We start from the raw sequence: 21,183 nt of genomic DNA, 5'->3' as shown, positions 1-21,183 counted from the left end.
TCAATTTATACCCATTATCATCTGTCCTAAAAATACATGAATGGTCTCTTTTTTAGCAGTAAAATTTTACATTATGTCTTTCCTTGCCCTCCTTTAACTTCTGTAACTAGTAACTTTTCTTCAATCTACTGCCCCATAGACTTTATTCTTAGTATTAAACATTTCCTGGGGTACCTGGGTGGCTCAGTCGGTTCAGCATCTGATTCTTGGTTTCAGTGCAGGTTGTGATCTCGGTGACCTGCGATCGGGCCCCGTGTCAGGCTCCACACCCAGCATGGAAGTCTGCTGAAGCTTCTCTCCCTCTCCTTTTGTCCCTCTCCTCTGTGCCTGCAGTCTCTCTCTCTCTGTCTCTCTCTCAAATGAAACTAAGTAAATATTTACAAAGGGGAAAAAAAAAACATTTCCTGCTTGGGAATCTGTTGTCAGATCACTCCTCCACTATGCCCTGCAGCAAGAAGTTTGTGTATCAAAAGACATGTACATACTGTTATTTCCTTAACAACAAAGTTCTAAGTGTTAAAAGGGAAATTCTGTCCAATTATGTTATAATAATTATTAGTATACAGTTGATCAAAATAAGATATTATAAAATGTTGATAAAATTTAATTTTTGTTTAATATTTGTTGGAAATAAGATGGATTCGGGTTTTTTTTTTTTAAGGTTTTATTTATTCATCTGACACAGAGAGAGAGAGCATGAGCAGGGCGTGGAGGCAGAGGGAGAGAGACAAGCAGACTCCCCGCTGAGCAGGGAGCCTGATGCAGGGCTCTATCCCAGGACCCCAGGATCATGACCTGAGCCGAAGGCAGACACTCACTCGACTGAGCACCCAGGCACCCCTGGATTCAGTTTTTTAAATGCATTAATTCTTGGATGAGTATTACTTACTGTTAGAAAGAGGCCGTGTTCTGCATCGATTTTTGTTCTTATTTTTCATGTATTTGTAGATAGAAGCATGTATAAACCTTTTTTGCATGAATAAGCGGATGGGAATAATGGTTTTGTTACAGTGTCATTCTGTAATTTGAATTCCTTCCATAACAATGCCAAAAATATAATGGATCACCAGACTTGGTTTGTAGTAATCTATCAGATGACACCGCCATTAGATCCTCCTGTAATTTTGTTGAAAGCAAAGAAGGAGAGGGTACCTGACTTGTGCAAGGCTTTCTTATCGTGACCTTAGAGTTAGTCACTGTGTCAACACCATCAGTATTTTGAATCGATCCTTTGTTTGGGGGGCGGGGGGTCTGCATCAGAGCAGCGCTGCCTGCTAGCATTCCAGGTGGGAGAGGGATGGCACTCTGTCTGTGCTGTGAGGGGAAGGCCTTGGTGAGAGGGGAGGTGAAGGAAGGGTTTCTTTCCCACAGGAGTGTGCTCTCAGGCAAGTGAATGTTATCAGGTGAATTTAGGAAGGAAAACCTTTGAAAGCAGAAGGCTTGGAAATGAATTCCCTTAGAACCATTTGGGTCTGTTTTGTGTCTACACATCCTAGTTTGCAGACTCTGAACCTATAAATCTTGCCTACCAGGCCCAGTCCTAGGCCCTGGGAAAGCCCAGGGAAAGTCAGGCCCCATAGGGTCCTGAGGGTAGGGAAAGGGCCAGTCATCCTGGGAGCCTGGCAGACATCTTCCAGGCTTCAGTGGGTCAGCCTTGGGCCCTGAACCAGGCTGCGCAGTGCTGTGATGAGGGAGTGATGAGTCCATCATTGTCCTTGCCCTCTGGGAGTTTATAATCAGAGCTTATATTATAAAGAAAACAAAATAGCACCCCCAAACCAACAAAAAACAAAATCTCTATGACCTTTTATTTAATATGCTAATAAAGTATGTGTATTTACATTTTTTAATGTTTTGATAAGTAGATTTCAGTATGACTGGTTTTATTTGTAATCCCATATATTTTATTTTAGGCATTTAAACCCATTTTTAGAAGAGGCTAGGCTTTTCCAGACTGCCGAAGGTGTCCATGGCACAAAAAAGGTGAAGAACCCTGTTCTGAGTGCCGGCCTCTTCCAGATACCACAGTCCGTTTGTAAGGAGCCTAGAGGACAGCTCAGTGAAGCGGTTTCATGAAAGGGTGCTGCATACATGGCCTGGGCCCTTGGTAGCACTGTGATGTGCGACACACTGTGGTGTGCGACATTACAAGCTGGGGGCGTGCACAGTAGGGGTTTAAAATGTTGCAGTAGGTGCGCCTGGCCGGCTCATTCGGTGGAGCGAGCGATTCTTGATCTCAAGGTTGGGAGTTCAAGCCCCGCATGACTTTAAAAAGCCTGGTATGTTAGACTGTCAGATCCTGGACGTATTAACAGGCATCCTCTGAAGGATATCAGTGTCTGCTGTAACCAGTATACAGGCAGGCCTTAGGGATACACACACCCACCCACCCAATCTCCAGGATGCCACACAATTGAGAATGTTCTTGGTTTTGTTATTAAGTAACGTAGACCTATGGCTTCCTAGCTACTCCTTGGTTTGCCTCTGGAACATCTCCACATTCGTTACTTTCTTCCTGGTGCTTTCTTAGGCAGCTGGTTTGCTCCAACCAACGGCCCCGGACTCGGACTCGAAGCTGCAGAGCTGCGTTTAGATCAGATTTCTCACATGCTGCTGACTTTATCTCATGTACAGCCTCACATTTCTGTTGCCATACACCGTGTGATCTGGACCTCCCTACAGCTTTTTAACAATCAGTAATTGAGCAGGAAGTGTGTTTTTATTACAGTGGCCTTTTGATTTTGATTTTACAATCGTGTAGTGTTTAGCAGAGAGCAGAGGTGGGGAAGTGGCTCTCTGAAACACATTTTTGACAGAGAGAAGTCTGTTGTTTCAGCCACTTGGCTATCTGTCAGCTGCTCTCAGACTTCCCCCTTGTGTTGGTTGCCTGGCAACCGGGGCTGGAGCAATCAAACCGTGGCCAGTGCTTTTCCAGGCCCAGATCGGGAGATGATTTATTGGTGGAACTGTGAGCGTGGTAAATCCACGCCTCAGAAATGGACCTTTTTTTTTTTTTTTTTTTTTTTTCTTTTTTAAACCAGGAGTTTATCAAATCACATCCAGAAAAAAGGGGAAAAAATATCAGTTGGAGGGTTTTGTTGCAATTTTTTTTAAAAGAATAAAATTAAGGCCTATAGTGTGCTTAATAGCTTGTTATTATGTATCTGTCAGCACCTTTATAGATTAATATTTTTACTTAGTTGGATCATTACTCTTTTTTAAGTTTTTTAAATTTTACTGGCACTCAGCAGCTTAAAAGTTAGTTCTTTTTTTTTTATTTTTCTTTTTTTCTTTTAAATTAGGATACTTGAGATGTACTCTTTCCATGAGCAAGCATGCCTGGGGTCATCTGTGAAGCCTTGATAGAATCATATGCAGAACCGTAGCCTTGCTTTCCTGATAGCCTGTATCTGTGTTCTGGATTTGATGCAGGAAGCATAAAATACTGAGTGCTTTCCATTTTTCAAAATTAGCTGAAAAATCCAAAAATCCTGCCTTACTATGTGCTGTGTTAATAGATACTTAAGTAGGCCTTCCTCTTTGTACATGTTTGCATCCATGTGTGCAGGAGAGCTGTCATTTTAGGAAAAGTTAATTCTGAACTTACAGATTCTTCTCACTTTCTGCTTCCGCCTATACTGCCTTCTTTTGTGCCTCTCCCCCATTTATAATTATAACCTTTTAACCATGGAAATTATCCCATATTAATATATTTTTGTTATAAAAGTGAGTTTTTAAATTCTTTTGGCGGTTTCCCCTTTATAGAGTCTCAAATACTCTAGTATTGCAGGCGGAGATGAAGAGGAATTAATTTTGGGAGGCATTCTGCATAGGGTGAAAGAGTCTTAGCCTGACTTAGCAGGCTGAGCACTTCTTAACCATTTCTTTCTGTAAAATTTTAAGGAATGTGAGCATTTATTTTTGTAAAATTTCCAGGAAATACTTTGGAACTCAAACTTCACTCTGCATGCAGCCCAATGCATCTGTGTATGTAAATGTGCTATTAGTATGTTTATATTCCTTATAAATATACAGATCTAATCTGTTTGTGTAATTTACACACAGCTGTGTTCATGCTCCCTTAATACCAATATTTTCAAGCAAGAGTGAGGTATCATGGGAGCACTATTGTTCCAAACAAAAGCCACCAGAGCAGCCTTGTGGTGGGGCCCATTACCAGGCCGTGATGTGGGATCCTCCCTTGAGGGACTCTATGTGGTAGCCATTCTGCTTGGGGATGGCAGGAGACCAAATGGGATGCCTGTAATAGAAATAATAACCACTGGCTAGACAGAGATCTGCCTTATGGCCAAGGTTTGCCTTTTGTAATTGAAATACACTCCTCTTCCCCCTCACTCCCCTGCATTTCCTCAAGGAATAATTGATCTCCCTCCCCTTTTGGAGATGGTTTAAAATGAACAAATTCAATGAGGAACCCTGGCCCTTGTCATGAAGGGAAAGCAATGTCCAGGAGCCCCTTCTGTGGCAAGAACTGAAGTGAACCTCTGATGCTGGTCAGGGCCTCAGTTTCCCCAGTTTGGGAAGAGGGACAGATATAGCAGCTTCTGAGTTTGCTTAAGTTCTTCTGGAAGACAGATTTTACTTAATTTGAAATAACAAGCCTTTATTAATTGTGTTTCGTTTAGGATTGCGTATGTGATACCATTGTCCATAATTCTGACCAATTTATGTGTTCTGCCTTCCTAATAGAAAACTTTTGGTGCTTTGGGTTCTGATGTTTTACAAAAAAGAAGTAAGGATCATTCTAGACATGCACTGATAATGGTACCCACTAACCACACGTGGCTGTTGAGCACCTGAAATGTATGCTAGTCCAAGTTGAGATGAGCTTTAAGTATACAATATACACTGGATTTTGCAGACTGAGTAGGATAAAGAGAATTTAAAACATTTCATTAATATTGTTACATTGAGGGGCGTCTGGGTGGCTCATTCCTTAGCCATCTGCGTTTGCTTCAGGTCATGATCTCCAGGTCCTGGGATCAAGCCCTACATCGGGCTCCCTGCTCAGCAGGAAGCCTGCTTCTCCCTCTTTCCCTCGGCCTCTCCCACTTCTCCTGCTTGTGTGCCCTCTCTTGCTGTCAAATAAATTAATAAAATCTTAAAAAAAAATTTTATATTGATTATGTGTTGATATTTTGGATATATCAACTTAAATTGTATCACTAAAATTAATTTTACCTGTTTCTAAAATACAAGTACTAGAAAATTTAAGTTACATGTTTGGGTCACATTTGTGGCTCCCAGTCAGTTTCTGTTGGGCAGCCACGGATCTAGACTCTTTAGTTTTAATTTTCGCAAAAGGCTTCCTCATTAAAGATCTCTACTTCTTTTTTCCCTTGTAACTTACAGACAAGCCACATTTTTTTTGAGTTTCCTCTTCCTTCCTCCTGTGCTGAGTTCTACTTTTTTTAATGACTTATTTATGAGCCACTTTACAGGGACATTTATGTGGAAATTTTATGGTGGTATTGCAGGGAGAGTAGGAGCCTCTGATGCGCATTTGGGTTCTGTTATTAGTGTTGGGTTATTTTTAATTTGGGCATAGTTGGGCAGCCGTAATTGGCAAGAGGTATTTAGTTGGCGGTATTTCTACATCTGTTAATGCTGCTGCCTAACTACGCAGTTCTCATTTGACTTGAAAGTGCATTGAAGCATTCTGATAGTCACCCAGTGGTAGTGCTTTGTTAGGCCTGAAATAACACCGGGACTTCCATATACTCAACGTAATCATCTAGACTCAGAGGAGCATATAGACAAAGCTGTATGGTCTGGCTCAGTGGTCTTTACTAGTGGGCTCAGTTGCTATGTAAACCATCCAACATGAGGTCGTTTTCCCTTGGGGCATTTGGTCTTTGAATGGAGAAGTAGAAGACTGACTTCACTTTGACCCTTGACATTTGGGCCCACCTGGGAAGGGTTTAACTAACACAGTTGTGTTGAAAAGAAAATCACTGGCTTCACTCTGGGTGCCAAGGTGGCATCACAGAATGGGATGGTGTGGTTTCTGTAGTGGGGCTTGTACATTTGAATGCACAGGAAAGTTGGTGTCAAATCATTTAGTAGGTAGTAATTAGAGAGTTAGAAACTTAACAGTGAACACTGATCAGGAGGCATTGAGTCAAGCTGGAGAGCAGGTGGGCTGGGAAATCAAATGATGTTATGGGAAGACCAAACCAGCTCACCTGCAGATACATTCATTTATTAATTCAACCAGTGGTTGTTGATCACCTGTGGTTTGTGTCAGGTGCTGTTCTAGGTGCTAGGGATATAGTAGTGGACAGATTTTCTTATGTATTCAGGATCCTATATATTATGTCATATCCTATGGCAATAAGAGCTGTGTGTTAAATCAGTAAGATTATACAGAATGCACATCGTTTTAGGGAGTCTAACTGGAAAATAGTTTACTGGCTCATTTAATTAATTAATAGTCGACTGACATGGAGGCTAAAGTTTTTTGTGGTTTTGTAATGAATCTTATAGTGGTTTCCTATTCCTGCATAACAGATTACCCCAACAATAAAAATGACCTCAACTTAAAACAGCAGTGACCATTTATTATCTGTCACAGTTTCTGTGGGATCAAAATTTAGGAATGGCTCAGCTGTGTGGTTCTGGCTTGGGGGACTTTCATGAGGTTGCTGGTGGATGGGGTCAGAGTCATCTCGAAGTTTCTTTGACTCATGAGTCTGGGTGAGAAGGACTCAAATGGCCAAGGGCTGGAACAGCTGGAAGTTCTGAGACCTCTCTCTCTGTCCCTGTGTGGTCTCTGTAGCACAGTGGCTTCAATACAGCTGGACTCCTTAATATGGTGGCTCAGGGCTCCAAAGACATGTGCCTGGAGAGGGAGAGCTGGTTAGAAGCTGTGTAGCTTTTTTTATGACCTAGCTTCATGTTACCCAGTGTCACTTCTGTTACATTCGTCAAGCCAGTTTGAAAGGTACACCCAGGGTCAGGGATAGAGACAGAGACCCACTCCTCAGTTCGAGGGAGGAGTGTTTTCATCACTCCATAAATAAGAGCAGCATGTGGGATGGGAGAGAAATACAGTTTGTCACAAATACAAGGCCTTGTGGGTATGTGTGTTTTAGTTTGTTTTGTTTTAAAAAGTATGTGATCCTTGTCTGTAAAATGAGAATTTTGGCATTGTTAGATGCTCTACAGCTTCCTTCCAACTTCAACATTCTCTGATTGTGCTATTGTTACAGATGTGGCAAGGGAGTAAGGGCTGACTTGACAGCTGCCCAGCTTTTGTAGCTGTTTCTGGGGCATGTGAGCAGGAGTCAGCTGGGGAGGTAAGAGGTCTGCTGGACTCCTCCCACTGGCCTCAAATAATTTCGGACTTCACACTTCATTTCCCCTTTATGTTCTGTTTCTGTAGCTAATATTATGGGGACAGGGTTATATAAAATAGTGATTGGAACCAGGAGCTGTCCATGATCATGATACTCGAGAATGAAGAAAGGTGGAAGGACCAGGGCAGAATTATGTTAGCCCCTACCTTCACCCATTCTTGTTCCTATACTCTTTGGGCTTTGGAAGGTTAGAAAGGAAAGGAAAAGAACAAAAAAGAGAATGTCTCTGTGACAGCTTAGCAGCTGCCATATTTGATCCTAGAGAAGACCTCTCTTAGAAATGGACAGGCCCGGATTTGGGTTTCTGTCGTAAGTACCATCAAATCTTTTGGGATGACGCAGGGAAATAGGTCTTTCGTTGTTGTTGTTGTTGTTGTTAAAGTAAGAATTAATTAACTAATTAATTAATTTGCATGAGCATGCACACCAGTGGGGGGAGGAGCAGAGGGAGAGAATCCCAAGCAGACTCCCTACTGATCACAGAACCCAACACAGGGCTCAGTCTCATGACCCACGAGATCATGGCCTGAGTCGAAACCAGGAGTCGGATGCTTCACCAACTGAGACACCCAGGTCCCCCTAAAACTAGAATATATTTAATGTTAAAAATATCTTTGACTGGGGCGCCTGGGTGGCTCAGTGGGTTGGGGCCTCTGCCTTTGGCTCAGGTCATGATCGCAGGGTCCTGGGTTCGAGCCCCACATCGGGCTCTCTGCTCAGCGGGGAGCCTGCTTCCCTCTCTCTCTGCCTTCCTTTTTGCCTGCTTGTGATCTCTGTCAAATAAATAAATAAAATCTTTAAAAAAAAAAAAAAGATATCTTCGACTAATCTTCTGAATTTCCAAGTAAGGCAGTTGAGAAGACATGCCCTGCATTAACAGGGTCTTATTTTGAAGAATTTAGCTCTCATCTGTGTAGGAGAGAGGCTGCCTACCTCACTGCGACTCCCAGTGGTCAAGAACTAGAGGCATTGACTGTTGAGGCTTTACAGGTAGCAGAAGGCCCAAAGGCTCCTCTTACAGAAGTGCTCGGAAACCCGAGAGAAGGATGGTGACTTTCATAAGCAATGGAGTTACCAAGTGGCAGAGCCATGTACTCTAAGCTAAGTTGTTTTGTGAGAAAATGTTTTAACATGGCTATATAGCATATGATCTCTCTTGTTTCAAAAAGCAAGTATTAACTATATGTAACATTTCTTTTAGGGTCTTTTTTTTTTTTTTTTTTTAAAGTACAATACTCTTTAGTTCCTTTGCCATACGTAGACACAATAGAATGTTTTCTACATCTAGATTCTAAGCAGTTAATCCAATTTTGAGACCTCATTTTTACTTCTCCATCCTTTCTGCATTAGTATGGATTGGGACAGGATACTTAATTTACATGAACCTCAGCTTCCTCATCTCTAGAATGGCCCCAGTGGTACCTGTCTTGGAGAGCATACGGAGGAGGATGTGGTCTGGGACCCATCAGTGTCCACACTGAGGTTGTGGTACCCTGAGTCTGTGGGAGATGTTACTCTAAGGAGAAAGTTCAGGTGTGAGCCCGAGGTGGAGAATATCAAATTTAGACTCTCTCTAAATTGGAGAGTCATCGTAGAAATGTAATTACTGTTTTATATTGTTGTCTTGTTGGCTGTTTTTAAACTACAGCTGGCCTGTGAGCAACCCAGGTTTAAACTGCACTGGTTCACTTACACATGGGCTTTTTTGAAATAGAGTACTATAAATGTATTTCTTCTTCTTTATCATTTTCTCTTTTTCCTTTTGATCATTATTATTTTATTTTTGAAATAAGCTGTACATCCAACATGGGTCTTGAACTCACAACCTGGAGATCAAGAGTCGCGTACTCTACCAACTGAGCCAGCTGGTGCCCCTTCCTTATGATTTTCTTTTCTTTCTTGTTTTTTAAAGATTTTATTTATTTGAGAGAGAGCGCACAAGCAGGGGAAGGCACAGAGGAAGAAGGAAAAGCAGGCTCCCTGCTGAGCAGGGAGCCTGACACAGGACTTGATCCCAGGACCCCAAGATCATGACCTGAGTCAAAGGAAGATGTTTAACTGACTGAGCCACCCAGGTGCCTCCTTATGATGTTCTTAATAACATTTGCTTTCCTCTGTCTTTATTGTAAGAATACAGTGAATGGTATGTGTAACATACCACGTATGTGTTAATGACCTGTTAACTGGTAAGACTTCCAGTCAACAGTAGACTGTCAGTACTTAGTTTGGGTGAGTCAGGAGTTACGCATAGATATTTAGCTGCTGAGGAGGGTGCCAGTGCCCTAAGCCCCACATTGTTCAAGGGTCAACTGTAGCAAGTTTAATGAAACTATAAACTATCCTGGAATAATGCTAGTAAGTTCAGAGTGTACTTCCAAAGTGGGATGAGAAGTCGGGAGCACATACTGGAACCCTTAGAAATGCCCACCATGGCTTGCTGGCATATCTCCTCACAGGCAGATTGATGGTGATGCCATTTATTGGAGAGGTAGTGCCTTACTTCAGGTCACCATTTCATCCGGGTGTTAAATATTTAAAACCAAAAACGCAGTGCTACTTGTCGTAGCATTATTAGTGGTGTATCTCCAGCAGGAAACGTGTTTGGGTGTGAGGTGACGGCAGTCTGTAACGTACAGGACTGTACTGATGACGCACAGTAGGTTCTCAGCAGTGGTTGGACGGTGAGAGCCACTGAGGAGCTGGTAGGCATTGCGCAGCGTACGCTTTCGGAGAGGCCTGCATTTCTCTCTGCTTGGCCTGGGTGTTCTCTTCTTTCACCCTACCCCGTAGAATACATCTTTGATTTTCTTGTGCAGAAATAGCCATGGACATACTCCTCTTACTCACTGCCTGGCATAGGGTCTTGCATTTTTGTGTCTCTGGTGGGGAAAACTGAAGTTCGCTTATTTGCAGCTCTGCCTGCTCTTCAGTCCCCTGAGAACCAGTAAGTTATTAACATAAAATTTCGTGCAGAAAACGGGGTAGAGCAGAAGGAGCCATTTTCACAGTGGGAATCATTTTAATACCTACAGTGTTTTCCAAACAGTTATGTAAGAGGACTGAGTAGAAATGGCTTCTCCGAAATCCTGGTGAGTCTCTGACTGTGATTCACTAGTTAAAATTCACCAGAGGGAGTTAATTTGGAAAGCTCTCAGCCAGGGGTTAATGCAGAGTTATCTTTTAGCCATTTTTGTAGCACAGCCCCCTCTTCCTGCTTCTTTATCTGCTGCAGACACAGGTCAGAGCCCGCGCTGGAGATGAGCCATGGTGGGCGTTTCCCAGGTAGGTAGGTGAGAGAGATGAACACACCTTACCCTCTGCAAGAGTTACTCCCAGACCGGTACACTTCTGGGCGCTATCCAATTTGATCCGCAGAGTAATGGTTTTGAGATAGGTAGGACAGGTATTTTATGGCCAATTTAAAAGGTGAACAAATTGAGGCAAGAATAAGTTTAAGTTACTAGAATATAGCTTATACTTACCACTTACAGATCGGGAGGAAACACTTAAATCTTTAAATGCAAATACAAACCAAAGATGCTTATCACACCCCTCACCTGCACCCTGTGCTGGACTCCAGTTCTAGACCTCACCCCCTCTCTAAGGTTCCCCAGTTGTTCACATATGTCACCCTTGATAGCTTCCATCCTGGTTCAAGGATTTGCTGACATGTGGTTAGTTTTCCCATCAGCGAAATGGAGATGGTAGTAGCCCCTGTCTTGTAAGGTCCTTGTGGTGCTCAGGTGAGGCCACACACTAGGAGTCCTTGAGATAGGGCCTGGCATGTGGCTGTGACACTCAGCAGAGCCATTTCTGTTGTTGCGTACTGTGCTGTTTCCCTATGTTCTCCTGTCACTGACATGTGACGATGAAGATGCTTGCCCTAGACCCACGCCACCACCCCAGGAGCGGAGAGGATCAGCATCTGGGGAGGCCAGTGCACAGGGCTTTGACATGGGGCAGGCACAGCAACAGCACAAGGACTTTTGAACATTTGCTTTATTGTAAGGGAGAGCGTTACTTCATTTGGACCCAATTATGCTTATTTTATTAATTATCTCCTGTTTAAAGTTAGTTCCTGTTAATTATATCCTGTTTATCGGGGCGCCTGGGTGGCTCAGTGGGTTAAGCCTCTGCCTTCGGCTCAGGTCATGATCTCAGGGTCTTGGGATCGAGTTCCGCATGGGACTCTCGGCTCAGTGGGGAGTCTGCTCCCCCCGCCCCCTGCCACCGCCTGCCTCTCTGCCTACTTGTGATTTCTGTCTCTCTCTATCAAATAAATAAATAATCTTTAAAAAGATTATATCCTGTTTATCAGAATTTCCTTTATGAGGAAGCATACGAGCAGACGAGATCCCAGGACTTCTGAGTTTAGGTGTCCTATTCTCCCATTCTACTGAGAACGAGCAAGAAGAGTTTTGCATTGCAGAGTCTGTTAAAAGTGCTATGTTCAGGTAACTCGCTTTTTAAAGCCAGGAGTTAAATGGTCTCTACTAGGAATTATAGGTAGGTAACTCCTAATGGTGATATAAAGTTTCAGCTCAATAATAGAAAACTATGGCAATTTGTCTATAAACTAGAGAATAATTATATAACATGATAGAGGTACCAGTTATCATTACAGTGGGAGTCATAGTACAGCATATAAATTAATCAAATTAACATGTTGTGCACCTTAAATATATATGTCAAAATATATTTCTTTTTTTAAAAAAAGATTTTAAGGAATCTCAGAGATTCCTTTGAGAGAGAGTGCATGCACATACAGGAGTCGGGCGAGAGGGAGAGGGAGAAGCAGACTCCCCGCTGAGCAGGGAGACCAACAAGGGGCTCCATCCCAGGTCCCTGGGATCACGACCTGAGCCAAAGGCAGATGTTTAACCGACTGAGCCACCCAGAGCCCCTCGAAGTGTATTTCAATAAATAAAATAAAAACTGGAGCACAGTTGCAAACTAAGTTGTAAAACAAAGCGAAGGACAGCGTCCTTGCCATAAATAAATTTATATTTATATTTGGATCTCATCTGGCTTTGGCATTCAAAAATAGAAAAGGACTTGTTCTGTGCTCTTGGGGAACACACAGGTTGAATGAAAACAAACAGCGCTGGAGAAACAAGTGCCAACACCCCAAGACCCTGAGCTCATGCATCTGAGCATGGCTGGAGGGCAAGCCTGTGGAGTAGCAAAAGGCAGGGCTGCTGAGCTCTGGGAGCCGTGACTGAGGCAAAGTTACTGCCTCATAAATGAACTTTCTCCTTCACCCCCGGCATGCTAGCATTCTAGTATCTGTGCACTGCCAGGGACAGAAAAACTAATGGACATAGAAGTAATTCATAAGGGCTTGAATTTCAGCACTGGACATGCTAAATTTCAGTTCACCTACTCAAAGGCTATTAAGAAACAGACTGTGTCTATGAATTTTCATTTAGAAGCGTATAGTACCTGCCTGTTTTTAAGTCATTAGCGTTAATTTAAATTAAAGTCTGAAAACCTTCAAGGTCTCATTTGAAGAGAGATGAATTAATAGAGGGAAAGGAGCCTAAGGCCTCAGAAACCCACTTAACATACTGACCTATTCTCATCATTGACTGCTCTGAGTGGGTTGGCTTTGTTTCGATTTTAAAGGCTACTCTACATTTCTGGTAAACCACAAGGTAAAGGCTGGTCTCTGAGAAGCAGATGTTTTGCCAGTTTTGAGGCCTTGTGGCTTTCCATAGAGAAGTAACAGTACAGGCCACATGAAGCTTTTACTTCCTTTTTTTTCTTTCTTTCTTTTTTTCTTTTTTCTTTTTTTTTTTTTCAAGTAGGACGAATGGTGCTTTTGCACTTGGTAGCACAGTCACTGATACACATTGACATTGGTGGTCTTTGTTCACCACCAGATTTCGAATTCATATCTCTGGAAGTAGTTAGTTTGAAATGTCTCTGAGACATTCGAGCAAGTGTTCCCGCTGGACTTGAACCATAGATGTAGTAAGGAAAATCTTGGGTGATACTGAAAGCCAAGGAAGCAGTAGAGATCGCATTGGGAGGGGGTCTAGAGAACAGAAAGCCTAGAACAAAGCCTCGAGAAGAGCTCTAACATGTACAAGTTGAATAAAGAATCAAGACGGTTGATAGGAGGAAAATCAGCAGAGTTTGGTGCCATGGAGCTGAGCAGGTCAACTCTGTTGTTAGAGTTCAAGATGTATTCTTTGGCTTTTACCAGTCCCTTCCTACCCTGACCACCCAAGCCCAGGCCCTTGTCAGCTCATGCTTGTTTCACTTCTGCATCCCAAACTAGGGAGCTCCAGCTGCCTAATGCTATAGCTATGGAGGCAAAATGATTGAAGATACACTTCTTGTCTTCTCAGGGCTTATGGACTCCATGCATACGTGAGGCCTTACACAAATAAACAAATAAACACCTTATACAAATAAACAAATAAACACCTCCCAAGTGAATGGGATGGAATGGTCAGGGGAGGGATTTGAGCTTGGGTTTGAGGTAAACTGAAAGTACCTTGGGTAGACTGTGGAGAGGAATAGAAAAGATGTCCCAGAGTCTAGAGTTCAACAAAGGGTGCAGCGGACCACTTGCCATTACTGGACATCTGATTGGAAATGTAGGCAGAGACAGGATCCTAGGGGTCTTGAATTAAGAGTTAAGGGGTTTAAACACTATTCTGAAGAGGCCAAGGAGCTCTTTTCAAGTTGGGGTTTGAGGCAAGACACTATGGGACTCATGATGACGTGTGGTTTGGAAATATTCCTTGGTAGAGGCTTATACATAGCCAGATGGGGGTGATGGGCTTAAATTGTAGCTACTAGGAGAGAGAGATAAGGGCTTGGCCTGGGACTAGCATCAGAATGGGTAAGAAAGGAGGGCTTTGAAAGACCTTTCTTAGGAAGAATGCTGAGGGCTTGGTGATGTGGTTGGGGCCAGCAGGAATTGGTGATGTGGTTAGGGCCAGCAGGAGAGGGCAGAGTCACAGGTAATGGTACAATGACTGAAAACAGCTCCCTCTATAGACTCTTATCTCCATTTTACTGAGAGAGTGGCACTGCAGGAATTAGAATTTGGACCCTGGGTTTGTATTCTGTCCTTGCTCTGAAGAGTTAGGTGACCTTGGTCTGGCTGCTTAACCACCTGTGCCTTAGCTTTCTTGTCTGGAAAATGCAGATAGTACTAGTAGTACTTCCTTCTAGGTTGTAAGGGTTTTGGATTAATGTATGTGAGGTTCCTAGCATATAGTAGGTCCTTAATAACCACTAGTTGAATGGGTTATACTTGGTGATTACATCATAATAAGTAGAAGAATCGGGATGTGAACTCAAGTTTTCCCAAATCTGACACATTACCCTGATGTTTCAGACTTATCCTCTCTAAGCTGCTGCCTTCATTGTGCCAACCACCCCCCCCCCCGTGAGCCTATTGCATGTCCTTTGGCATCAAGCTTACATGCAGATTACATAGTCCTGGCATTCCACCGTCTGAGTCATGCCAGATCACCCACCTCAACTTTATATAGCCCCCCGCACCCGGAACCCGCTTCCCATTCTCCACCTCTGTGCTTCATGGAGGGTCTTCCCACCCCCCTCCACCTCTGTAAATGCTGTTGGTTCTTCGTGGTCTGGTCTGTCTCGCTGCCTTGGTGAAGGTATCCTGGACCACGACCCTCCATCCCTCTTCCTGGCTCCCCTGCTCCCCTGATGATTTACACTTCACTACTTACGCTCTGCTGAATGAAGTCTCAGATTGTTCTATAATGACTTCACACGCATTTATCTTACCTTCTGAAAATGAATCACAGTTTTAATAAAGGTCTATGGCTGCCCCCTAAAAAAAAAATTCCTCCCAGTGCTGTATGCTCTGTAATTACTTAAAGAGCAAATTAAGCTGATAGCTGAGGTAGAGTTCTGGCCCTTTTCTCACACCTGGGTTAGTTATCTCACCAGCCTCCTCCTTAACTAGTCTCTGTGCACTGCAGCCAGTCTGTCCCTAATTCGTGACGTAGGCCACACTGCCACTAGAGCAACCCTTATCCAGTCTTTCCGTGGACGGCTCGTACTTTTTAACTGGCCTGCGGTTAGGACCATGACACTTCAGCCTGGCTTAAAGGCTGTCTGCAACCTGATCTCTCCTGCCTCTTCAGTCGTATCTGCTGGCACTCCTTTCTGTATACCCTGTCCTCCTTGCAGTTCCTAGAATGTTCTCTATGCCCTTGCTGTCTGACTCCTCTGCTTGAAGCCCTGCTGGAGCCCACCTGGCAGGCTCGTTCTTCCTTGTCCCTTCCTCTGAGACACCAGCAGATTAAGTTGCTTCCTTCTTCTAGTCCCATTCATAGCGCTTCGTCCCTCTGCTGCCTTTCTAAGGGCCCAGAGGTTGATCCCTTCCCTTTTCCGGCCTGCTGGACTGGAGCTCCGTGAGGGCAGGGCAGTCTTCTTGCCTTGCAGCATTCCCAGAGGACATGTTCTGCACGGAGCTCAGGCTGCGTGTTGATCATGCAAGTAACAAAGGTCACTCTTCTTAAGATTAGAGGAGAGCTGCTTTCTTGTGCCTTGATGGATTTTTCCTTTGAACTATACAAATTGTATTGGAAACTGACAATGATGAGTCATATCTTAGAAAGGGGGTGAAAGCTGAAAATGCAGAGCCTCCAGGAATGGAGTAGGAGGTTGCAGATCTGTCTTGCAGGCCAAGTCTGGCTATTCACTGAATTTGCCCGACTGGTCTCAAACATCGGGAGTGGGAGGGACTCTCCTCCCGGTGGGCAGGTGATTTATTGGCTGGGAAGCTTCCGCGGTGATTTACTTGTGAAACGGCGCCCTGCGAGGTGCAGGCTAATCCCTGGGCCCGGCGGAGCTGCTGGCCACAATCCTGGGCCGGAAGGGACCGTGAGGGTCGTCGGGGCCACCCCCCCATTTCGCAGTCCAAGGGCGGTGGGCGTGTGGCTGTCGCGCTGCTGACTCTGCCCGCCCGGAAGGAGGACTGGAGACGGAGCGGCCTGGGAAGAGTCCCGAGTGGCGGCTCGGGCCGGCTCGGGCCCCGCGGGTGCCCTGTGCTCGCGCTCACCGCGGTAGGGAGGAAGTTTCTGCGCTCTGCTGCTCGGATTTACTCCTGCTGTTCGGAGGGAGGAAACCGAGATACCAGCGCCGGGGGCCGGAGGCTCTGACCGCGGAGCCTCAGGCTGGGGGCCGGGCGGGGACAGAGCTCGGGGCCGACGGGCGGCTCGGAGATCCAGGCCGCCTTTTGCAGCCTCCCGCGGCCGCGCTGGGCTCTACGCGCCGCGCTCCAGCCTCCTCCCCCGGCAGCGGCGGCCCCAGCCCCGCGCCCCCCGCGCCCCGCGCCGCGCGGCCCCGCCGCGGTCACACGCCGAGCCGCCCCGGCCGCCTCCGCCCTGCGCTTTGTGGAGCCGGAGCCGGAGTCGAGTGACAGGCGCGGCCTCTCGCCGCCCGGACCCTGAGTGCGGCCGTCGCGGCGTACCTGTGGCTGCCAGGCCGCCCGGCCGGGAAGTGTGGCTGGGGTTTGTCGTGCGGGACCAAGCTTCGAACCGCGAGCCCAACGCGGGGGGCTCTGAGGTGGGGGTCGGGGAGCTGGGAGCTGCCCCCACGGTGCTGGGGAGGGGCTGCCTGGGAGGAATGGGACAAAGTGAAAGTCTCCGGACTGCTGGGGTGGCGGGGTGGGGGGGCACGGTGGGGAGTGTGGGGAAGAAGGAAGGGGTGCTGATGATTATTTGGTGCCTTGGAGTGGCTTTTAATGACGGCGATGGCTGGTCAGGCCAGCTGGGGTTCTGGCTCCCAGTGGGCTTCCGTGGATATCGTAGTCTTCTTGGCGAATTCCTCGGATTAACGAAAGGGCCTTTTAATCCCTCAAGGATGACCTATTGGAGAAAAGTCTCCAGGTTTATTCCTTTTTCCTCCTTTCTGCTCAACACTCTGGGAAGCTTCGTTCTCAGGTGAAAAGCAGTTGTGCTGTTTTATTGAAACACGGAGGATATTTGTTTGTACCTTCGTGGACCAATGCTGAGACTGTGGCACGGAGAGCTCGAATTGCTTCTTAGCCTCAGACCCAGGATGTCCTTCTCCCAAACCTGTCTGGTGTGTGCCATTGGGGTTCTGATGGCGGCTGTCCAGGGCCTGCCCTGGCAGGGGGTCCCAGCTCTCCTGCTGAAATTGTCTCCCAGCCTAGTCAGTATTCCCTAGCTCAGACTTTTTGTGGTTGTTATTCTGCTGATTGCAGATATCTTTGCTTTGCTGACATCCTGTTTTGTTTTTGGTTTTTACATCCCATTTGTTGTTTCTTTTTATCACAGAAACGCTTCGTTAAGGGGCTCAGGCAGTACGGCAAGAACTTCTTCAGAATTAGAAAGGAGCTGCTTCCCAATAAGGAAACAGTGAGTACAATTGGACTTTATGTAACTTGATTTTTTTCCCCCTCTTTGCCCCTGCTGCTTCTCTACACTTGATCTTATGAAATGGTTTCCTTTAACCCGGTGCTGTGCTCAGACTCTGGCTAGCCTCTAGGATCATCTTCATTTTACTTCCTTTACTTTTGATTTTAGCTCCTGACTTTAGATAGCAAAGTGACAGATTATGCTTATTCCCCACAAAGAAAGTTAATTCCCTTGTTAAGAACAGAAAGGTCTTTGACAACAGAGGGTTAGTTGAGGGTTGTCTGGGGTGTTGAGCCATTAACATCTAATTGTAAATATAGTGGCTGAAACAGGAAATGTCATTTACCACCAATTGGATTTGGTTATTGACAGAAGTCATCAACCAAGCAATAGAATGAAGAGATCTGTGGCTTACTAGACTTTGAATTCTCTGGGGACTTTTTCTTTCTTTAATGTTGCTTACGTTTTGAAGAGTAGTTTTAACTCCTTAATTTTTCAGCCTGAAAAGTGTACACTTTTCAGGCTGTCTGGTTGTCTTAGTTGGAAGAGCATGAGACTCTTGATCTCAGGGTCATGAGTTCAAGCCCCACGTTGGGTTTAGAGATTACCTAGATAAATAAATAATTTGAAATAAAAGTTTGCACTTTTCATTGGACAGATACATAAGGATTCTTATAAATTTCTTAAATGAGTGTTTTACAAATTCCTTTGATAGTTCACAAAGCTGAAATCCCATCTTTTGCTAAACTTGGGGTAGAAGGGTTTGCTGAGGAAAGTTGAGGGTAGGATTATATGAAGAGAATACTAGCAGGGGATTCAGTCACATTTACCTGAATTCTCTCCAGGTGGAATTGGAGGGGTGTGGAGAGTTCTTCTGACTGAGCTGGGGAATGTGGAGGCTAGGAATGGAGAGGGACGGACCAAGTCCCAATGTCTCTGGCCTCTGCAGAGCCTAGTTACTGGAAATGCTTCTTGGGCCTTGGGGATGGAGGGCGATTATCTAGACATGGAGCTGCTTTCACTCTGCCCCCAACCGCCATGAGTGGAAGGAGGAAATGGAGAATATCCATTATAGAAGGAGCTAGGTGGTTTTGGTTTGGTTTGGTTTTTAATTTTCTAATTGGGTGTTGTTGATTGATTTCCTCTCATTCAATTTTGATTCTTTTATTCTGAGTTGGTTCTTTTTTCTCTCTTCTCTTTTCAATGAACTGTTTGTTTGTAGACACCTTTTCCGTGTGGTACCTTATGTGAACAGCAGTAAGTCATAATAGAGATTTCAAGTGCATCCTTATATAAATCAGTGGTTTGTATCAACCAGTCATACTTACATTAAACTTTCAATATTTATTATACATCTAAATATGCTGAGATAGATTATTTTGAGAATGGTTAAAAAGGGAACTGTTGATAGACATAAGATAAAATACACGCTGTGATCGATCTATATAATCTACTTTTTTTTCTTGGGTGGGGGGTTTCTTCCCAGAACCCATTGGAAGGAGGTATTTAATGTGGAACATGAAAGAAATACTGTTAAGTTTTCTGAGGATTTCAGTTATTTGAAGTTTGATATGTACTTTTGTAAAACTAAAATGCTTTACCCAAGTGAAGGAATTTTGGTTTGGCCAAATTGGAATGAAGTGAGCTCCATGAGTAGATGCGGTCTGATATAACCTCTCGGCTCCAGTGTTCTCTCTCCCTATGCTCTGCTACAAGTTGCAAACCATGAAGAATTTGATACAAGATATGGCTTGACAATTGTTTATCTTTCTGTTTTAAAAAATAAACTTATAGTAGTTTATAAGTTTTAAAAAATAAACATAGTTTTAAAAAATAAATTTATAGTTTTAAAAAATAAACTTATAGTAGTTTATTTTTTAGTTAGATAATAGATTAAGTGTCAAATCTAAAATCTGCTGTCCAGCATTTGGGAAGTGCCAGGCAATTTTATCTAGTGTTTTTATCTCTTTGGGTGGAAAACAGATCTGAATAACTTTTAGCCTAGGTAAGGGCTTTTTAATCCTTTTTTCCCCCTTGCTCTTGATAATGTCTGACTCAATTAGTAGTGTTTCCTCACCCACAGAGAAATCGCTGCTCTACCAGCCATTTGAGCTGGTTTTCCAGTCTTTTCTAGGCATCTCTGTCCTGAGACCCTTCCTTTCCCATCACTGCCATCCCTGTTTTCCAGCCATGTTGTTTCTCTCTTCACTTCTCCTCTGGCACCCAGCAGCCTTCCTGTTTCCAACCTCTTCCATCAGGGCACGATCATGGGCACTACCAGAAGAGTTTTTGGCAGCACTGGGGGTTTTATTATGGCTGACACTGGCCAAACGTTCCTAGTGTCCTGCTGTCTTTTACCTAGAATTGGGGGAGTTTGGTGGGAGGGTAAATCTGTAGTATTCTAACCCTGTGAGAGAGAGGGGCAGTCATTTTATATTTTCCTTAGTTATCAACATAACCAAGCTAATCATTCACAACTGCTAGGGTGGGGAGGGCAAAGGTTATTTTTCATTTTTGCTGCAGAAAATGAGAAAATTTGCAGGAACTAGTGCCCTTAGTTCAGAATTTCCTTGGTAGATAGAAGGCTTCGTATGGTCATGCCTTTTTTTATATCAGATCCGTCTAATCGAGATACTTTCCACATTCTCTTCTATTTACCACAATTATTAACTCATTTATTTGCTATTCACAACTGACTTGAAACTTTAGAAGGGTATCAGCATCCAAAAGAACACGCCCAACTGGGCATGGCGTGAGGGTCACCAGACCTGTGTTCTATTCCTGGCCTTAGCAGTAACTATAGTACTTGATGACCTCTTCTAACTGTGCACTGTGCTTTGAGCTGTTCATTGGGAAGTTCAGGTCAAATCCTGACAAGGACTGGAGAATTATCTACTCTAGAATGGTGTTTCTGGGGGTTCGGGGAGTGGGTAACAGGGTGATGGGAATTGAGGGCACATGTGATGTGCACTGGGTGTTATATGTAACAGTCCTTGAATGCTACATCAAAAACTGGTGATGTATTGCTATACAGTGGCTAACTGAACATAGTAATAAAAGAATAAAATAAACAAAAAATAAAATGGTGTTTCTTTGTGTCAGGATTTTATAGATGCCACAGTCTTTATGAAATGTTTGTACACCTTTGGCTGTTGAGTAAAATAGGGTGATCCTTCTACCCTCTAGAATTGTTTCGAGAATTTAAGTAAGTTAATGTCTGCAGAGTGTATAAAAACACTTGAAGATGGCAGTTCTTCCCATCCACCCTGAATACTTTTATCCTGGGTAAGGGTCCTAGCTACCTGAAGTAGCTCAGTAGTGCTGTGGAAGGTACAGAATTATGTTCCACTTGGAAGCATACCAATCCTGTATGAAAAGAAATGACCTGTCCCTTATAGTCTGTCTTGGGAAAACCCCCATCCGTTGAA

At 44.2% G+C, this 21,183-nt stretch overlaps 1 protein-coding gene across 5 annotated transcripts in view; it reads left to right on the top strand.

Annotated features, from left to right (window-relative positions):
• The window catches only part of RERE (arginine-glutamic acid dipeptide repeats), a 428,379-nt gene that overhangs the window by 353,823 nt on the left and 53,373 nt on the right, over nt 1-21,183 (top strand). For all 5 annotated transcript variants that reach the window (XM_044237096.1, XM_044237094.1, XM_044237092.1 and 2 more), the window contains one exon: nt 17,675-17,755. In XM_044237096.1, coding sequence (XP_044093031.1) covers nt 17,675-17,755 — 81 coding nt within the window. The remainder of the gene's footprint in view (nt 1-17,674; nt 17,756-21,183) is intronic.

The sequence above is a fragment of the Neovison vison genome, chromosome 2, assembly GCF_020171115.1.
Source record: "Neovison vison isolate M4711 chromosome 2, ASM_NN_V1, whole genome shotgun sequence".
Lineage (NCBI taxonomy): Eukaryota > Metazoa > Chordata > Mammalia > Carnivora > Mustelidae > Neogale > Neogale vison.
This window is presented reverse-complemented; position numbering and strand designations above follow the sequence as displayed.